The 17,916-nt window shown below is 41.8% G+C and overlaps 1 protein-coding gene across 3 annotated transcripts in view; it reads right to left on the bottom strand.

The window, feature by feature from the left end:
- il34 (interleukin 34) overlaps positions 1-17,916 on the bottom strand; it is a 27,924-nt gene continuing 10,008 nt past the window's right edge. For all 3 annotated transcript variants that reach the window (XM_084059963.1, XM_084059964.1, XM_084059965.1), the window contains 6 exons: positions 6,192-6,295; positions 5,237-5,314; positions 4,203-4,280; positions 3,692-3,799; positions 2,793-2,976; positions 1-1,673 (listed from right to left, as the gene is read on the bottom strand). In XM_084059963.1, coding sequence (XP_083916089.1) covers positions 1,615-1,673; positions 2,793-2,976; positions 3,692-3,799; positions 4,203-4,280; positions 5,237-5,314; positions 6,192-6,295 — 611 coding nt within the window. In that variant the 3' untranslated portion in view covers positions 1-1,614. The remainder of the gene's footprint in view (positions 1,674-2,792; positions 2,977-3,691; positions 3,800-4,202; positions 4,281-5,236; positions 5,315-6,191; positions 6,296-17,916) is intronic.

The raw sequence follows: 17,916 nt of genomic DNA, 5'->3' as shown, positions 1-17,916 counted from the left end.
TTTGGTGAAGGGATTTGGTGTAGAGGGAAAAACGGATTGGAACAGGTATAGACAGGTATAGACCCCAGGAGGACCCCAGTCAACAAAGTATTAGGTTTAAGTGGTCAAGTTACTATAATAAAAGTTTGACATGAACTGATTTGGGGTGGATTCCATACACAGGGACAAAGGCTTGATGTCACATTAGTGTACAATGCAAAAGCAAGCCTTGGTTTTCCATATTGCTGAACACTTTTGAACTCATTACTTAAGCATTCTATAACTATGGTTTCTATTGCTGCTCTAAAGCTAACGCAATTGTTACCACCTGGATTTGAACAAGGGTCTCCCGCAAGGCCCAGTCAAAGGGGAATCCTCCTGTGGCCCAGGGTAGGTCTACTCTGCTACATTCAACTACCCCCCCTTTCCGGTTTCCCAGACAGCCGCTGTTCTGCTACAGAATATAAGGTGTAGAGTCAGACCTTGTGCAGTGTAACCAGAGATAGTACAACATCATCTAGCTGCTTACAGAGTGCAGGTAACTGACTAGCCATGTTGCCAGTCTCTCTTAAAGGCCAGAGACAGACAAATAAATTATATAGAGGTCATGGTCGTGACTGGCTGAAAAAATAGAAAATAGGATATGTAGTTTGAATAGAAACCTATCAGAGGGTGAGGATTGTGTTTAGCTATGGCCCGGAACAGGGAGATTCAGGAAAATTCAGGCAGATTCAAACAAGAACGTTCAAAACTCTGGGCTCACCACACTGTAAAACAAACACTTCGTATGTGGCCTATAGACGGCAGTGCATTACATGCATAGCTGTTATTGGTGTAAAAAGGTTGAACCTATGCTAAAGAAAGAAGGTTTAGTTGAATTTAGATAAAGTCAATAACCACTGTAGGAAAATAAGTCAACAGTTACCTCGGTTTGCCATTAGGTGACATGAAATTGTGTACATGTTTTTTTCTTTTCTTTTTTTGCACTAGATCAGTAATTTCAATAAAAAGTACTCAAAATTAATTCTGGTCCCTGAACTTCACGATGACATCATTGTCTAGTCCTTCTCTCTTTGGTCCTTGGGGGTGAACCATCCTGGTTCCATTGGAGCACTGCAGGTTTCTGGGTAGTGAAGGAGCAAAGTAACATTCCCACTCCCCAGAAAGTCTTGAGCCTAGGAATCAGCTTCCCCCACACACCGTGTTATAGTACTTAACTGTAAAGTCAGAATCTGTTAACAGAAACTGAATCGATTTCTGTTAACCTTAGCTGAAATCAAGAGACATAACCTGGCTTTGTGGATATCATAATAGTTGTTTCAGCGTTTACATCCAAATGCCATCCAATTTCATTATAGTGGTTAAAAGGAAACCACTATTAAAGGAAAATAGTAGCCACAAAGTGGTCCTCTCTCTGGCAATAGGCAGTGTCAGGATTTGTGTCTTGAAGACAACTTAGATTTTTGTAGCTGTGGGAGAAGCTGGTTACATTTTCAGAAACCTAGACTTAACTGTCAAATATTGTGTGAAATTTTGTTTTAGGGTGGACTGTCCGTTTATCCCTTTAGATTTTTGGGAAATTATAAAACTAATCCCTAATGAGTTCAATACGGACAACTACACCCTTCTGAGTTCTCAGCTTTCCGGCTGTAAGTCTTTCTTCCTGCCTTTCCTCCAATGGGAGACACCACAGTCTGAAAAGGAGGAGAGACAACATTGTTTCAAAATACATTTCATTGTGCAAGTACAATAAAAGTACAATAAAAAAAACATCAATAAAATTCAATGACGTGAACATTGTCGTAAACCAACATATGTTTATTGTTTAAAACGAAGCAGTCCAGCGAACTGAACATGGTCTGCCTTATATAGTCCAGTGCATTTTAAGCATATTCAGAGAGTACAGACCCATTTCATAGACATTTCTCATGGACAGGTCACACGGACATGTACACATTAATAAATGACTGCTGCGCAGACCTCTTTGGAGTGGCCATTGCTCATTGGGTAGCATCCCGGCTGTGTTGAAGTGCCCCTGAGCCCACTCAACCCCTAACTATTGCCCCGAGTGCTCATAAGGATAAGGATAAATCCTTTTAACAGGTTGTTCATGAAAGTCCTTGCGGTCTTGTTTCCAATGAGAACCTGTGAGCAATTAGGGGTTAAGAGTCTTGCTCAGGGACAAATTTAATTTCATCAACACATATGTTGGGCTGGCCTGGAATCAAACCTGGGGCAACGAGGGCCTCTGGCTCCCTAAGCGGGCTCACTAACCACTCAGCTATGCCCGCCCCACTAATCATACCGTTCTAAGCAGCTATCAGTTGGCTGAAAATGAATTTCCCCTACTGAGGACAATCCCAGATCGGCATATGGTGAACTTCATCATGGAGATGCTGCCAAACCCCAGCTTCATCGTACAGACCAGCGATGGCCAGCGAAGCAGGCTTAGAAGACTGAGAAACTAGGTTAATAGCTACGTACATCTATTCCAGAGATAACATCCCGAAAATGCTGTTCTTTGCCCGGACGGTTAGCCGGTTAGCGAGGAGCATCCTTGGTCGTATGTCTCCCGTTTCTAAGCAGGCAGGGCCGCGCTAAAACAAAAAATAGCGCTCCTCTTTCTGCTTTTCCTGTATGGGTTTCCTTCATGGACTCATGGACATATATTTCTTCATGGACTCATGGACATATATATAGAACATTCTGTAGATCTTGTCAAAAGCATTCTGATAGAACTTCAGACCAAGTGGATAAACGGTTTCAGACATTACTCCCCCATCCTTACTAACTGCACTAACTGCTATACTCACAGTCATGTTGTGGGTCTGTGCTTGGGAAGCATTCACTGAAGAGACAGTGCATGGTACGGTGGAAGTTGTCCAGCAGGAACTTGGGAGAAGCAAACCGCCAGCTAGACTCAGGTACTTTCTCAGGCTCCTCTGTCAATTTGTCCCAGAAGTCCTGGATATGCTCAGGAAGTTCCTTCTCTAATACCTGGATACAGATGCACACATTATCCACATATATAGACACAAGCGGACACACACACACGCACACGCACACGCACACGCACACGCACACACTCACACTCACTCTGCAGATAGATTTTTGAAGAGAATTCAAGTCCAGTACTGCTTTACAGTCAGCTGTGTGCACACTATTTGCTGATAGAATGCTGATGGAGATTCATTTCATGACAACATGCCTGAAAATATGCAATGATTTTGTTTTATTTCATGGTTGTTTATTGTGATGTTACCATTACTTGTTATGGTGAATGTGTGATGATGTTTTATCTTATAATATTCAAACCATTATTTACGTTATATAGCTTAAATGGTCTCTTTTTCTGTTGCATGGCACTTTGTTGGAGACACTTTCCTATACTGTTAGGGGGATGTGGGATTTCAGCCTAATTAAAGTGGCCACCCACGCTGTCTGCATGTTTTGTGCATAGATAGATGTAATATAGCCTACTGTATTCAGCATAGGGTAATAACATTTTCAAATAAATCAAATTTAAATAAATAATAATAATTGTAAATAGAAGGCAGAGGAGTCGGTTTTTACAAAATCATGTGAAAGCAATTCATCAGTCTTCAACACTTGAAACTTCACATGGTGATAGTAAATGAATCGGTATGGGAGCATTCTCTAAGGTGCATACTTTACTTTTCTTTTCAAAGCAGTCTAGATCACAGTAGCCTACCTCAGATGGTTGCGACTGTACGAAGACTCCTTCGGTGTCCATGAATCGGCTCTCCAGCTCTGCAGTGTATCGACGGGATGGGTGTCTATCTGACATAACCCTCAGAACCTTAGATGTGCATTCAGTAATCAGTGCCCATTCTCATTAATCAAAAGTATACAGAACACAGAATACTTACTGTCACAGTAGTTCATTTTATGTTTTTGATCGCTTATTAACAACTTGTCTGCTAGAAACTTGAGACTGCACTCATTGACACTTTGCATAAGACAACATTATCTGTTTACACATCAATTGCAATAGTAATCATGAGGTTAATCATGAGGAACAGGTGCTATTACTGTACATTGCAGTTAGAGTGTGGCCAGGCAAGGCTAGTAGCACAACCTAGTTGAAACTTTCAACCTGCAGAGGCTAGTTCAACATTAGTTTACTGCACTGCATGTAACTTAGAGTGTATTTACTCTTTAGGGGGAAGTTTTACATCATCAAAAGGATTGTTTGTTTCTACCTTCTTCAATACGCCTTGGTTGACCTGAAACCACAGCCTCTGGAGAACTATCTCCTCCAACCCGTCCACATGCTGTCTCTAATGCGGAAAAGGAAAGAAGAGAGAAGAGGGGGTGGGAAAAAGAGAGCAGAGCAGAGGAGAGGAGGGGATGGGAGTTTTTTGTTGTGTTAACTTACTATATATCATACACTTTAAAAAACTAATCCAAGATGTATGGAAATACAATACAGCAAAACCCTTACTGCTCCATGTGTACACTAAGGCTACGATCACACCGGACTTTGTAACTGCTTAAGTGGATCGCTTTTTGTCTCCGAGACTATGTTTTCGCCCTTGTCCGTCCGTCTATACGCGCACGTGTGCGTGTGCGCGTGTGTGCGTGTGCGTGTGCGTGTGTGTGTGTGTGTGTGTGTGTGTGTGTGTGTGTGTGTGTGTGTGTGTGTGTGTGTGTGTGTGTGTGTGTGTGTGTGTCCTAGCCTCGCGTAGCCAGACTACATCACTGTGTGGATACCTGTGAGCAGCTAATCTCCGGCACCGTTGGAATGATCGCTACACTGATCTGTTCATTTGTGGCCATTCTGTGATTTGTTATTTCTGAGTAGCTCTTGTTTTCAATCTGCCTTTTATAAGTTAATGGAAGCAGAAGTTTGTAAGCTAATGAAATAATCTGTAAAATCAGTATGTGTGCTTATTGATTGCATTTGTAAGTATCCATTTAATAAGCAGGTAAGACAATCATTATTGGAAAGAAACCTTGACAGGATGACCCTGTTGGGGTTTGTTGTCAAATAATGACTCACTGTACATTATCCCTTGCATAATACATTTTCCTGTGAGGTACCGCCACCTCCTCACATTTGTCCACACTCATGCTTCAGACAAGGAAAGGAAAGGATTCAATGAATCATACAACATTTGGGATGTAATAATCTAAAGACATGCGGATATTAGAGAGGAAGTTAACTTGCAAGGTAATTATTGCTAGATACAGGTAGACAGACAGAAATATATGCAGAAAGTCTAGATTCTCCTACCAGTCTGCGGATGTTTGAGAGTTTGAAGACTTCCTTATAGTGAACTTTGACGGTGTAGTTGATGGGGAAGTTGTGTTTCTGTCATACAAAGAAGAGAAAGAGGGCGTTAAAAAACAAAAACATAACAGTGTGGTCTCCCTATCCAATCTTTAGCTATTGAACGGATGTGATTGATTTATGTTTGAGCGGACATATTGTAGCTTGCCTAATTTCATTTTAAGTCAAACCATTTGCGTTAAGCATTAGCTTAACGCAAATGTTTATGGAACATGAAAAATGAGCATTGGACAGGTGTAAACTATTTGCGTGCAGAATATTCGCAAACACCTTTTGCATAGCACCCCTGGTGTTTCGCCGGAGTTTGTGTCCACAATGCAACTCAAGGTTGTAAATTTGAGTTCAATATTCAAGAACAATCCTTGCTTTGCTGGTTTTGTTGACCCAGTTCAACACAGCTAAAGTTTACTCATCACTAGATCATGAACGAACGATGCACCCCCCGAGCACCTCACACATTAGAAGAACAATATCAGTCACCAGAAGCAGGAACATGTTTTTTCAATGCAGTTTGTAGTTGTATATATAGGAGGGGATGAATGTCTGATCAAATTAATATCAAATATCTAAATATTGAATGAAGCAACTTAAAACTGGGTGCACACAAATGCCAGAGTAGATGTTAAAATGAACACAGAAATGTTTTAAAGTTAAATAAAGCTGATCAGGTCCTCACAGGTTCATAGTGGTCAATCCATTTCAGATTCACTTAACCGAGACCCATGGCAATTATAATAGCTCCGACCCGTACTTGAGAAACAAGTCTATATATATATATATACACACACACACACGCACGCACGCACGCACGCACGCGCGCACACACACACACATTTACTGTATATACTATTCCTATATAATTGTGGATATTATTCAGTGGATGCTATTGTTGTCTCACCATGTATCGTCGCCTATAACTTAGGCTGCCGTTGAGCGTCTTCAAAGCTGTGCATAGAGCGGGTTGCGTGGGGGCCATCAGGACAGGCCCTAGCAGTATTAGACCTAAAAGGGTTCACACAGAAGAGTGGGGTTAATTTGAGAATCAAGAATCAGTTTTATTGTCACATGATTCACATCACAGGTTTACAGGTGTAAATAAGTGGGTGGAATTAGTTTTCATGCAAGTTCCATCATTTCATTGTTGATGAGAGAGAAAAATAAATATCTAAAATATCTACATATATCACATAGCATAATAAGCAGTATGTACATGTGGTTAGATACAGTATAAGGGGGCATCACAACGCTGCCAGTGTTATCTACCCGGAAATACATTTTTGGTTATGGTGATGTTATGATGATTTGGTCTATAGAACGTTTTAGATATTTTATCTACCAAAACATTTGGCAAATGAAGACAGAAAAGCAATGATCCCACAGAGCATTTGTGGGAGTGAAATCACTTTTGTCTCTGTGTTGTTTAGAGGCCCCTCGATGTCAAATTTGTGTCTGCAAAAAATCTGTCAGAGGAATCCAGGTGGAAAGAAAATTGTACAACCTACGGTTCAACAGTTTGGCTGTAGGCCAAAACGTGAAGTGGCCCGTTATAGCGTCACCATTTAAAACATTTGGGGTGGGGGTTCTTCCATGCCCTACACCAGGGATTTTCAACTGATTGTGAACCAGGGACCACCAGCCTGACTAAGAATCAACTGGGGGACCACTGTTGTGTTGGGTAGGGATATGAGCTAAGATTAGTACTTTGGTAACACATGCATGTGTCCCTTGTCTATACATACCATTGTTTCTCAACCAATGGTCCACGGACTACTAATGGTCCAGGGCATAATTAGGCCTGCAGGTTGTCAATGGAAAATGTTGGAAAATTGGAAAATGTTTTAAAATGTAAATATATAATTAAATACTTTTGTTAAATGTATTAGAATATGTTTAAATAATATTTCACAAGTCCATCAAATGTAAGAAAATATTTGAATTAATAGGTGTGGTGTGGGAGCTTGAAAGCTTGAAATTAAATAAGGACTGTTAAGGTCTTGACTGCACGATACTACATGCAACAAATTATATCAAGCCCAGGCATTAACTGAAATATGTGAGTGGTCCAGAGCTAAAAAAAAAAAAGTTGGGAACCATGATCTATTCCTATCCTGCAGTTACCCATATTCCATTCTCTTACTTTATCCAACCTTCCACTGATGTTAACTGATATACTGATTTGTATCTTATGTATTATTGAGCAGCAGACACATGCAATTACATGGGCACATTTCCTAATGACCCAATCCGGTACACTTCTTGAGATTCTAACTCCCTTTTCTGTAGAATTTCTTGACCTTCAACTACCCAGTAACTGACAACATTAACATGTCATCATACTGTAGGTCACCAGGTCATTATTGCACTGTTCCATGGAACAAGATGAAAATAATTGTCACTTTCCTACATTACTAACTACATGCCGTCGATTAGCTGCTCATAGACACACACGTACGCACGCACGCACGCACGCACGCACGCACGCACGCACACACACACAGACACACACACACACACACACACACACACACACGCAGGGGTCACAACATAATCTCTGCCTCCCAGCCGTTCCTGTCATCCACTCCCATGGCTTTTCCTACCACTGCTATGCCGATGACACCCAGCTGATCCTCTCATTCCCCCCCTCTGACACACAAGTGGAGGCACGCATTGCTGCTTGTCTGGCTGACATCTCGGAGTGGATGTCGACGCACCACCTGAAGCTCAACCTGGACAAGCTGATGTTCCTCCCGGGGAAGGGCTGTCCGCACCGAGACATGGCCATCACCATTGATAATGCTGTGGTGACGTCAACTCGGACTGCGAAGAATCTGGGTGTGACCCTGGACGATCAACTGTCGTTCTCGGCAAACATCGCATCAGTGACAAGGTCCTGCAGATTCCTCCTCTACAACATCAGGAGGATTCGCCCCTTCCTCACAGAGAAGGCAGCCCAGGTGCTCATCCAGGCTCTTGTCATCTCCCGCCTGGACTACTGCAACTCCCTCCTGGCTGGTGCTCCGGCATCTGCCATCAGACCTCTGGAGCTTGTTCAGAAAGCTGCAGCTCGTCAAGTTCTCCCACACAACTATCCTTCTCCGTTCTCTACACTGGCTCCCCGTAGCAGCTCGGATCCAGTTTAAAACCCTGGTGCTAGCCTATAGGGCAGTGAAAGGAACAGCTCCTTCCTACCTCCGGGCTATGGTTGATGCCTACACCCCTGCCCGACCACTTCGGTCTGCCACCTCGGGGCGACTGATTGCCTCGTCACTCAAGGGTCCTTCTGGTCGATCGACACGGTCGCGACTTTTTTCTGTTCTGGCCCCACAGTGGTGGAATGAACTTCCCACTGAAGTCAGGACAGCAGAGTCACTGCCCATCTTTCGCCGCAGGCTGAAAACCCACCTCTTCAGGAAACACTACCCTTCCTATTTGCCTGGCCTACTTGTTGTTAACTAGTTGTACGAACTCTTGTTTTAGTTTTGTATTGTTTTATTGGATCTTGTTTAGTCGATACGCTTATTTGTTTGAGCTCGTGCTCATTTGATTTTGCTATTTTGTCTCATCTGTTTAAGAAAGTAGGTAGCTGATATATTGCACTTTTACCTTAGCGCTAGGTATACTCTTGGTTGCTTGTTTTTTGCAGAAAATGCACTTAAGACTTCTGGTGATTAGTAGTTTTCGTTCCCTACCTATGTTGAATACACTTATTGTAAGTCGCTTTGGATAAAAGCGTCTGCTAAATGACTGTAATGTAATGTAATGTAATGGTCACGAACCACAAGTGGTAAGTGGAAAACCCCTGCCCTACTGGAATCAACATTCACGCTGATCGCTCCAGCAGTGCCGTCGATTAGCTGCTCATAGACACACACGCGCGCACACACGCACGCACGCACGCACGCACGCACGCACGCACGCACGCACGCACGCACGCACGCACACACACACACACACACACACACACACACACACACACACACACACACACACACTGCAGTATGGACAATGGATATGTCTTTTCAGCAAGCAAATGGTGCACATAAGAAACAACCGATGTTTTCACACCAGAATCTTTATTTTAAAACCATATTAACCATACTATCATTCTAATAGGCCTGTGGCCTGTGACAAAAAAATTGTCTCGCTCTGAGGTCCTTCATAAAAATAGATTATTATCTGTCACACAGAGAGCCATTGGACACAATTCTTTCTCGGTTCATCCGATGCACAATTAAGGGGGCAGCTGCTTTTCCTCTTTAAGATTGTGGTTTTCTCTAGAGACTTGTGAAAGGAAGCTTAGGTCATTTGGTCAGTTGCTTCCCGCAACACTGTAGTGACCCTGGGTTATGGGTGCCTTTGGAGGCAATGACAAATGACTCTGATAGTGACTGAGACACTGATATGCTGATTATTTGCGGCTGGATATGATTGTAGGGGGGAAGGGACCCTACTGGAAGGGGGTGCTCAGTAAGTCACATTCGTGCCTGGAGAGCGGAGCTCAGTCCACATTACAGGCCGAAGCCCAGCTGGGCTATCTGTCTGTGTGCACTCATTGCTGGGGGGTGGGTACCGTTCACACGCCGTGTGAGGCTGCCAGCGGTGAAGAAGATAGATAGCGGGCTAGGGAAAGGTTCCTGTGATAAGCAGGGTGAGGGGAGTAAAGAGGGGACAATTAGGAGTGCCTCCGCTCTTCAGTGGGTGTGAGTGGTCTCCAATTGTCAATGGAGACAACTCACTACGCTGGACGGGCAGACGCAATGGCCTGCGGTGTTGTAACATTGTGTGGGGTGGTGTCCTGTCCAGTGGTGTGTTCTAAGTTTTTTCGGAAGGTATACCATAATATTATTCCCTCCCACACGCACGGCATGTGCACATGCGCGCGTGGTCACCGAATTAAATAACCACTCTATTGTTAAGTTAATGTGTGAATTACTTTGAAACTCCAATGGCCAGCGGCCATTATCACCTCAAAACAATAGCCTGCACCTCGGACGCTACATTATCATGAAAAAGGCTATTCAAACTGAAGTCTACACTCTTGCTGCTTGTCAGTTCAGGGAAGCATTAACTGGACCAATCTACCTGTACTGAAATAAGAGAATGTTCAACTTGTATGTATTTTAAGACTCAACTAAACAAATGGCTCAGGGTTGTTGCCTGTTTGTTACATGTCCGGGACTATGGATGGAAATTAGCATCCTTGCTAAATCCGGTGTATTTACATTACGAGTGGGTCTTTAAAAAGAAAGGCAAACAGGCCAGTGGAACTGATACCCCACAACCTTCATAAGTGTCCTGTTCTTCCAAAAAATAGGGTAATGAATAATACTGCTCCAATATGACGCTGCCAGTGTTATCTACTCGGAAATACATTGTTGGTTATGGTGATGTTATGGTAACATTTGAATATTTTATCTACCATCAACTCAACCATCAAAAAAATTGGGCAAATGAAGACAGAAAGGTCCCAGGATCCTAAAATAGATCAAGACATTTTGTTTCGTTTCTAGTATCATAGTATTCACTCCCAGCAAAGACAAGACAGCTGGTGAAACAGCTGACAATTCAGTATTTGAACAACTCTAAGGGGCCAAGAGCGTGCATGTGCACGCACGCATACACACATACGTTTCTGTAAAGGAAACCGCTATACACACAGTATTTGAATTACACCATGACTTTCAGGGGAGCTGTATCTTTCGGGGGTGGGGGTGGGATGGTACTGTATACAGTACATGCACTCGCATACATGAATATACCCACCTATGCTATGTGCAACATGTACTATCAATACATTTCAATTCATACAGAGAATATTTAGCATGGGACATTTAGCAACAAAGAAACAAACGAATCTTCATTGTAAGGTTTTTTTTCTTTCTTAATCGATCTCTGCCGAGAAACAATAAATGTACAGTGGACAGGCTATGGTTTGTTTGTATTACTTTGTTTTGTAAACATAACAGATCTAGGTTGCACCCCATGACAAATACGAACATGACTTGACAAAGATCCAAAATGTTACCAACATGGATTAAAACATTGTCTTGTTTGTTAAATATTTGTCTGAACCATAAAGTTCAATATGCGTGTTCTATCCTTTGAACCAACACCATAAGATGTTCACTCCAAAGATTTCAAGCACATAATATATGATGGTATACATTTATACAGAGAAAAACAGTGGCACCAAAAATATGATATATTTCAGAGCAATTTCTCAAATGAGACTTTCTGGGGATCTATTTCAGGGGAGCCAAGCTCCCTGTAGCTACCCTGTATTTTGAACAATGGACACGCAAATAGACATGTGCAAATCATGCGATACTAGTACATTGAATCATGCTTCATTCTGTCTGTGTGTCTGTTTAGCCACATCTGTTGACCAGCACATCAGTCTACAATATCTTGTTGGTTCTCAATATCCTACCATGTGTTCTGGATTACATTTCTATGCCTTCCGGAGCCATGGGAAAAGGAATTCTCACTAAACTGCTCAACCCCTCAGAGGGATCCACACCACCCAGTGTGGTGTGAGTCAGTGTTACAGTAAAGCATCCAACATGTGTGCAAGTATCTATTTCTTCTTATCCTTATTGGCACACTTAATTGAATATGCATGACCAGGAGAGATGAACAGTAAGATTAAGCAGCACAGCATAGTGAGGAGATAATTCATAATTTTTGCATGCCTCTCAAGTCTTTATTTTGATTCAAACAGTGTCATCCAGATAAATCTATAGCTGTCTTCCAATATCTATGGAATGACCGTGGACATGAAGGGGCATGACAGAATGCTATCGGAAGATTGCATTCTGCAATGCTACATGATCAGACCTTATAAAAAGGCTTGATCTCGGAGATGAGGGGTCTTTTGTGAGAGAAAGAGAATAACTAATGTCCCTTAAAGGACAAAAACTCAGTTAGACACTCCCTACATTCATTTTGTGTGTGTGTGTGTGTGTGTGTGTGTGTGTGTGTGTGTGTGTGTGTGTGTGTGTGTGTGTGTGTGTGTGTGTGTGTGTGTGTGTGTGTGTGTGTGTGTGTAGCCTTGAGCCCAGGTACATCATGCTAATGTAAAGCCAAGAGCACAATTAAGACAATTTGGAAACACCTGCCAATCAGTTAATCCTGGCACTGCTCCCATTAGTCACTCCCTGTCTTCACCCACAGCAGTCCTCATAGACCATATTCACACGGCGGCCATATTGCCATTAAGTCAATGAAATGCCACCCCAGTTGCCACAGCAACGCAATGTTAAATTCTAAAATGGCCGCCGTGTGAATATGGGCTATTGAGTGAGAGTTCACAGGTCAATGCCTATGTGTCAGAAATGGGAATGAATCAGACCATTGCAAAAATCCTTCTATATCTCTCTTTTGATTTGCTTGCCTGTCTGATGTCTGTCACTGATCATGCGTCCACAGACTTTGCTTTCCTAACATATTCCGTGCCTCTGTCTCATCTTTCTTCCTTCTTAAGTTCTTAACATACTGAGGCAAATATATTTTATGGCTAGTAATGATGATGCCTGTCTTTTTAACCACTCAAACCATATATAAAAAAGCTCTAAAGCTTGTAGATTCTTTGCTAAATTGTCATCCATTTTTGCAGAATGTTCACCTATTATGACATGCCCACAATAGGGATGCAAAGGTTCATGTGGTTAATCCACTTTTTTTTTTTACATTTAATCAGATTTGGTGAAATACATATTCAGCTCAGCTAGGGGCATATTTTGAAGTGATAATTTCTGCTCTGCAAGTATTGGTACGGATGTACAGATAAGACTAAGCAGTTTGCTAATGTCAAAGGGTGCAACTATACACCAAAAAAATCTAACCACCCCAAGGACATCATAAATACCCAGCTGTCAGCTTGGGAATTGTGTGTTATATTAGTCAACTTATAAAATAGGTATTAACAAAAGTTGTATATTCTCATAAACCCGAAATTCAAGAGTTGTACTGTTTTTAAACGTTATCAGCGCAGCATCGGTGAGAAATGGAGAATTTTGTTCCAAGCTAACACATCCATCTACACGTTGTCAAATTAACTCATAGTCTTCACTGGGCAACTTCCTCCTGTCAGCAACACCCTCTTTCACATGCGTACAGTTACTCATGGTCACACCAGGGACTTGACTGATATTACTACGGTATTCCACTGCTAACCACCAAAAGTCTCTCTGAGGAAGTTTAGCTAAAAATCCCTTTAATGGTAGTTGGAGGAAAGGGAAACTTGAGATGCTCCACAAACGTTCCCTGCTATTAAAGGCCTTAGAGACGTCAATAGAGGCCACGGAAAGGTCCTGCTGCCGGCCTCAGCACTTTTCTAGAACTCACCTATGTCTACCACATGGCCACCGCTTACTTACACATGTCCAACATTTTCTTTACAATGAAGTTCAGCAGCAACTAGAAAGGTGCACAAATCTCCGCCAGGAGGCACGCCCTACCTCCCCCATCTTTCTGTGAGTGTGGTGCATCACTAATGACAATGTTTTGGGGTTGTGTGCATGTTACACAATTGTGCAATTTATTTTATTTACTTTTTACTGAACGGTTTTATATCACTCAAGTGCACATTCCGCGGAGGAGTCGGGTTTGGCTGAAAGGGGGATTGGCCATGAAGGTATGAATAAGGGTTTACCCCGGGCGCAATACAAGCTACAACCACCACTGCTCTATAGCTTTGTCGCTCTCAGTCAGCATAGCCTCCAGCTAAACAACACCAGACAAACATGCACAGTGGCAACACGGCAATGAAAAAACATTCCTGTGTGTGTACTTTTTTGAAGACCCTCCCAATTTGCGGTTGAGGTTGAATTCGTAATTACAAATAGATTAGACATGACAGTTTATGTTAGGTGATAGGGATTATGTGATTCTGTCTGTGTTGTGTTTGCCTACTCTGTGTTTATTAAATATTGTAGAGTGCCACAGGGATCACATAGTTTTGTAGGTCAACTTTAAAGGTTCAATTAATTTAGATAATTGTTAATAATAATAGTTTTGCTCAACAAGATAATCTCCACCATTTACTATGCACACACGCACAGACGTGCATGGTAGCTTCATTGGTCAAACAGGTTTTTCTAGCCAAGCATTCACTGCAAATGATTGTGTTTATAAATAACGTACTGTACAGTAAGTAGCTTTTGGCAGTGAGTCACAGCATGCAGTCCATAGCGATGGCAGCTACACCAGTGGTTCTCAACCTTTTCTGGATCAGGGTCCACTTAAAATTGCGGCCCACCCATTTGATCGCTACTTAACACGGCAGCCGAGTGCATTTTCAGAGCATGTTATTTAAATCAATCAATTGTGTTACGGCTTGGATCAATAGAACTACCGTAGTATACTTTAAGCTCCTATTTATCGGCATCAGAATGAAAACACATTTCTTTTTAGAAATGTTTAGGTTTAAAGAAAAAATACCATGACACGGATTCTCCCATCCTTTGTTGCTTCATTAAAGGTGCAGTAAGTGATTTTCTTTTGTTGAAATAATAAGTGTTGAATAGCTCTATATTCTGATAGCAATCATTGCTATATGTGTTTGATCAGTAACAGGGGTCTCTCTGTCTCTCCAGCTCTTTAGTAAACGGAAAATTCATTTTCAGAAGAGAGAACTCATACAGGATACAGGATAATCAAGTGAAATGAGCAGACACAATTGGAATGGAACACTATACAACTGAAGCTGATAAATGGGTACTCTCTCCTGATTGGATGAAATCGGTAACCCACCTGAAAATGTATTTTCTGATCATTAAAGAGATGGGGAGACCCATGTTATTGAAAAAAACACTCTATAGCAATGTTTAGTATATCTTATAGAGGTTTAACCTTCTCTCTCTCTCTCTCACACACACACACACACACACACACACACACACACACACACACACACACACACACACACACACACACACACACACACACACACACACACACGGTCCTCAGGTTTCCCCAGATTTTTACACTGACCAGAAAAGCTATTAACAGGGCTTCTCCAACTTCAGAAAAATATCAAGTTGTACCCTCTAATAAATTATGTTTAAATAAATTATGTAATTTGAAATATTATATATTTAATAGAAGCAGTCAGATCAATAATAAATCATGGCCTGTTCCTCAGCTATCTGTGTTAATAACTGCAAAAATAAATAGATCCATAGGCAATATCATCATCAATTGTCAACAGCGCTTTTAATGACCGACGTACAGCAAACATGAAAGAATGCGGAGCTAATATCTAGTTTGCCCAAAATAAACACGTATGTTGTTACTCTAGTACTAAATTACAAAATACAATAAAGTTTGCCAGGCCAGAATGCCACCAGACCAGTATTGGTTGGGTAGCTTGTCAATCAAGAGAGGGGGCGGGGAATGAATGCTATTGGTTGTGTAGCTTGACAATCAAATCATCCCGCCCCTCCTCGCGCATAGCCTAATTTATCGTAAATTTTAAAATATATGGGACCATAATTTACCAAAACGCATATCATGATGATTGAAAGGAGACTTTAAACTAGCGACTGGAAGTATATAGTATTTATGGCAATGTTTATTAAGGTAAGAAAATCAAGTCTAAAGTTCGTCAAAAACCCATCCGCTTGCGTTGAGATAAATTCTTTCTGACACCAGCAGGGGTAAAACAGCGAAACTACAGGCCAGTCATATGAACTGTCAATTGAACTCTCTTCCTTATTCGAGTCAATTTCAAAGCAGGAAGCTGCGCCCTTGGTTTGAACTAATTGAGGCATTTTGTTCAAAACTGACCACTCCTGCAAACTTTGGAAGCCAATCTTAGGCAATCATTAATGACTATAGAGATACCAAAACATTTCCCTCATAATATGGGGTCGTGGTATAAAAAGGTTTGAGAACCCTGTTCTATACCAATTGACAGACAAACTATAATAATTATTCCAGACGTTCTGGCCAGCTGTTTAAAATCTCATGGGTCAGATACTTATGACTTTTTGCTCATCTTTCCATAATAAAAGTGTGGTCAAACAAAAACAAAAACAATTAACCCATTTGTAGTAGCATTCATAAACAGCAGGGAGCATAAGTAAGAAGCAGCAGCAGCTAGAATGAACATTGCAATTTAAAAGGCTGCCCTGAAGGGCTTAATTTGTGCTGAAGCTGGCCGGAGCCGAGCTCTGGTACCTGCCTGCTGAGCTCCATTTATTTATTTCTCTGTTCCATTTTCTCCAATCCAATCAGGGTTTTTTTCTCACAGTACTTGTCATGGTCTACCACCGAGACCCGGACCATGCTTTAGAACAGCAAAGAACAGCAGGGGAAATGCCACATCCACATCAGTCAGTCTAATTTCAGATCATGCAAACGCTTCAGACAACTGGAATGTATGCATCACACCACAACGGGATGACTGGACAGCAACTGCAGTGGAATGTTATAACATCAGAACCATTTCAAGTATACATTTGGTGGCACAGAGCTCCGCACGCTGTGTGATGTGAAAGGCCATTGTTTGAACTGGACTGTCAACACCTTCCAATACCATAGTATGTATGGGGGGATCCACTGTACCAGTCTAATTCTCTCCATGCATTCCACTACCATTTCTCTACCACTATATCATCCCACCCTACACTTCCCTTCTCCCCTGATCATCTTTTTATTCTTTTTCTTTCTGTCTTCTCATGCCGTCTGTAATCACAGACTCCATCCTGCTATTTCTGGGTACATCTGTTTTTTAACATAGCTCGCTATAATTCAACATTTATCCAAAATATACAGTACTGTATCATTACAACAGAGATGGTACTTGTTGTTATATGGGTGTCTGGTAGCTCAGTCGGTATGGGGCACTTGTCTTTGGACCACAAGGTTCTGGTTTCGAATTCGACCCCGGGCACCATCAACTCAGCACATGACTAGCACAGCTTGGGTAACTAAGTCATGGCGTACTGGGAGCTGATGGTATGTGTTGCGCTCCACCTCAGCAATCAATCTCCCAGGGGCCTAGTGCATTGAAAAGAGGATAGACACTTTCGGACGATACTAACAATAAGCCACTGTGAGTTACTTATATATATATAAACCTTTATTTTTCAGTGTGCGCTCCCTTTTTCCTTCTCACTTTTATTCTTTGTCTTTTTACAGAAGATTTCCCTTCTTTCCTATTTTCTCTTCATTTATCTTTGTCTGATGTCAAATTAAAGAAAATCTCTTACTTTGTTAAACCATGCATTTTAAAGAAACTAGGTTCTTTGCACACCTACACTAGTACACAAACACACAATGTTTTCAGTCCTCGGACCCTTGTCAGGCATATACCTACCATCCATACACTGTATATTCCCTGCGTTCTAACCAACTCAGTGGCCTTGCAGTTAGAGTGTCTGCCCTGAGACTGGGAGGTTGGGGTTCAATCCACAGCTGAGTCACACCAAAGACTATAAATAATCGTACTCAATGCCTCCCTGCTTCACACTCAGCATCAAGGGTTGGATTGGGAGTACGTCCCTGTGACATACTGGTCAAGGTGGTGTACTTGTACATCATGCTAAGAAACGGGAGATAGGCTCCTGACCTACAGTACAATAACGTACTTATTTACGTTCTAACTTTGCCTTATGACA

The sequence above is a fragment of the Gymnoscopelus microlampas genome, assembly GCF_963454915.1.
Source record: "Gymnoscopelus microlampas genome assembly, chromosome: 6".
Taxonomy (NCBI): domain Eukaryota; kingdom Metazoa; phylum Chordata; class Actinopteri; order Myctophiformes; family Myctophidae; genus Gymnoscopelus; species Gymnoscopelus microlampas.
The sequence above is the reverse complement of the archived record's forward strand: the minus strand, read 5'-3'. Positions and strand labels throughout refer to the sequence as shown.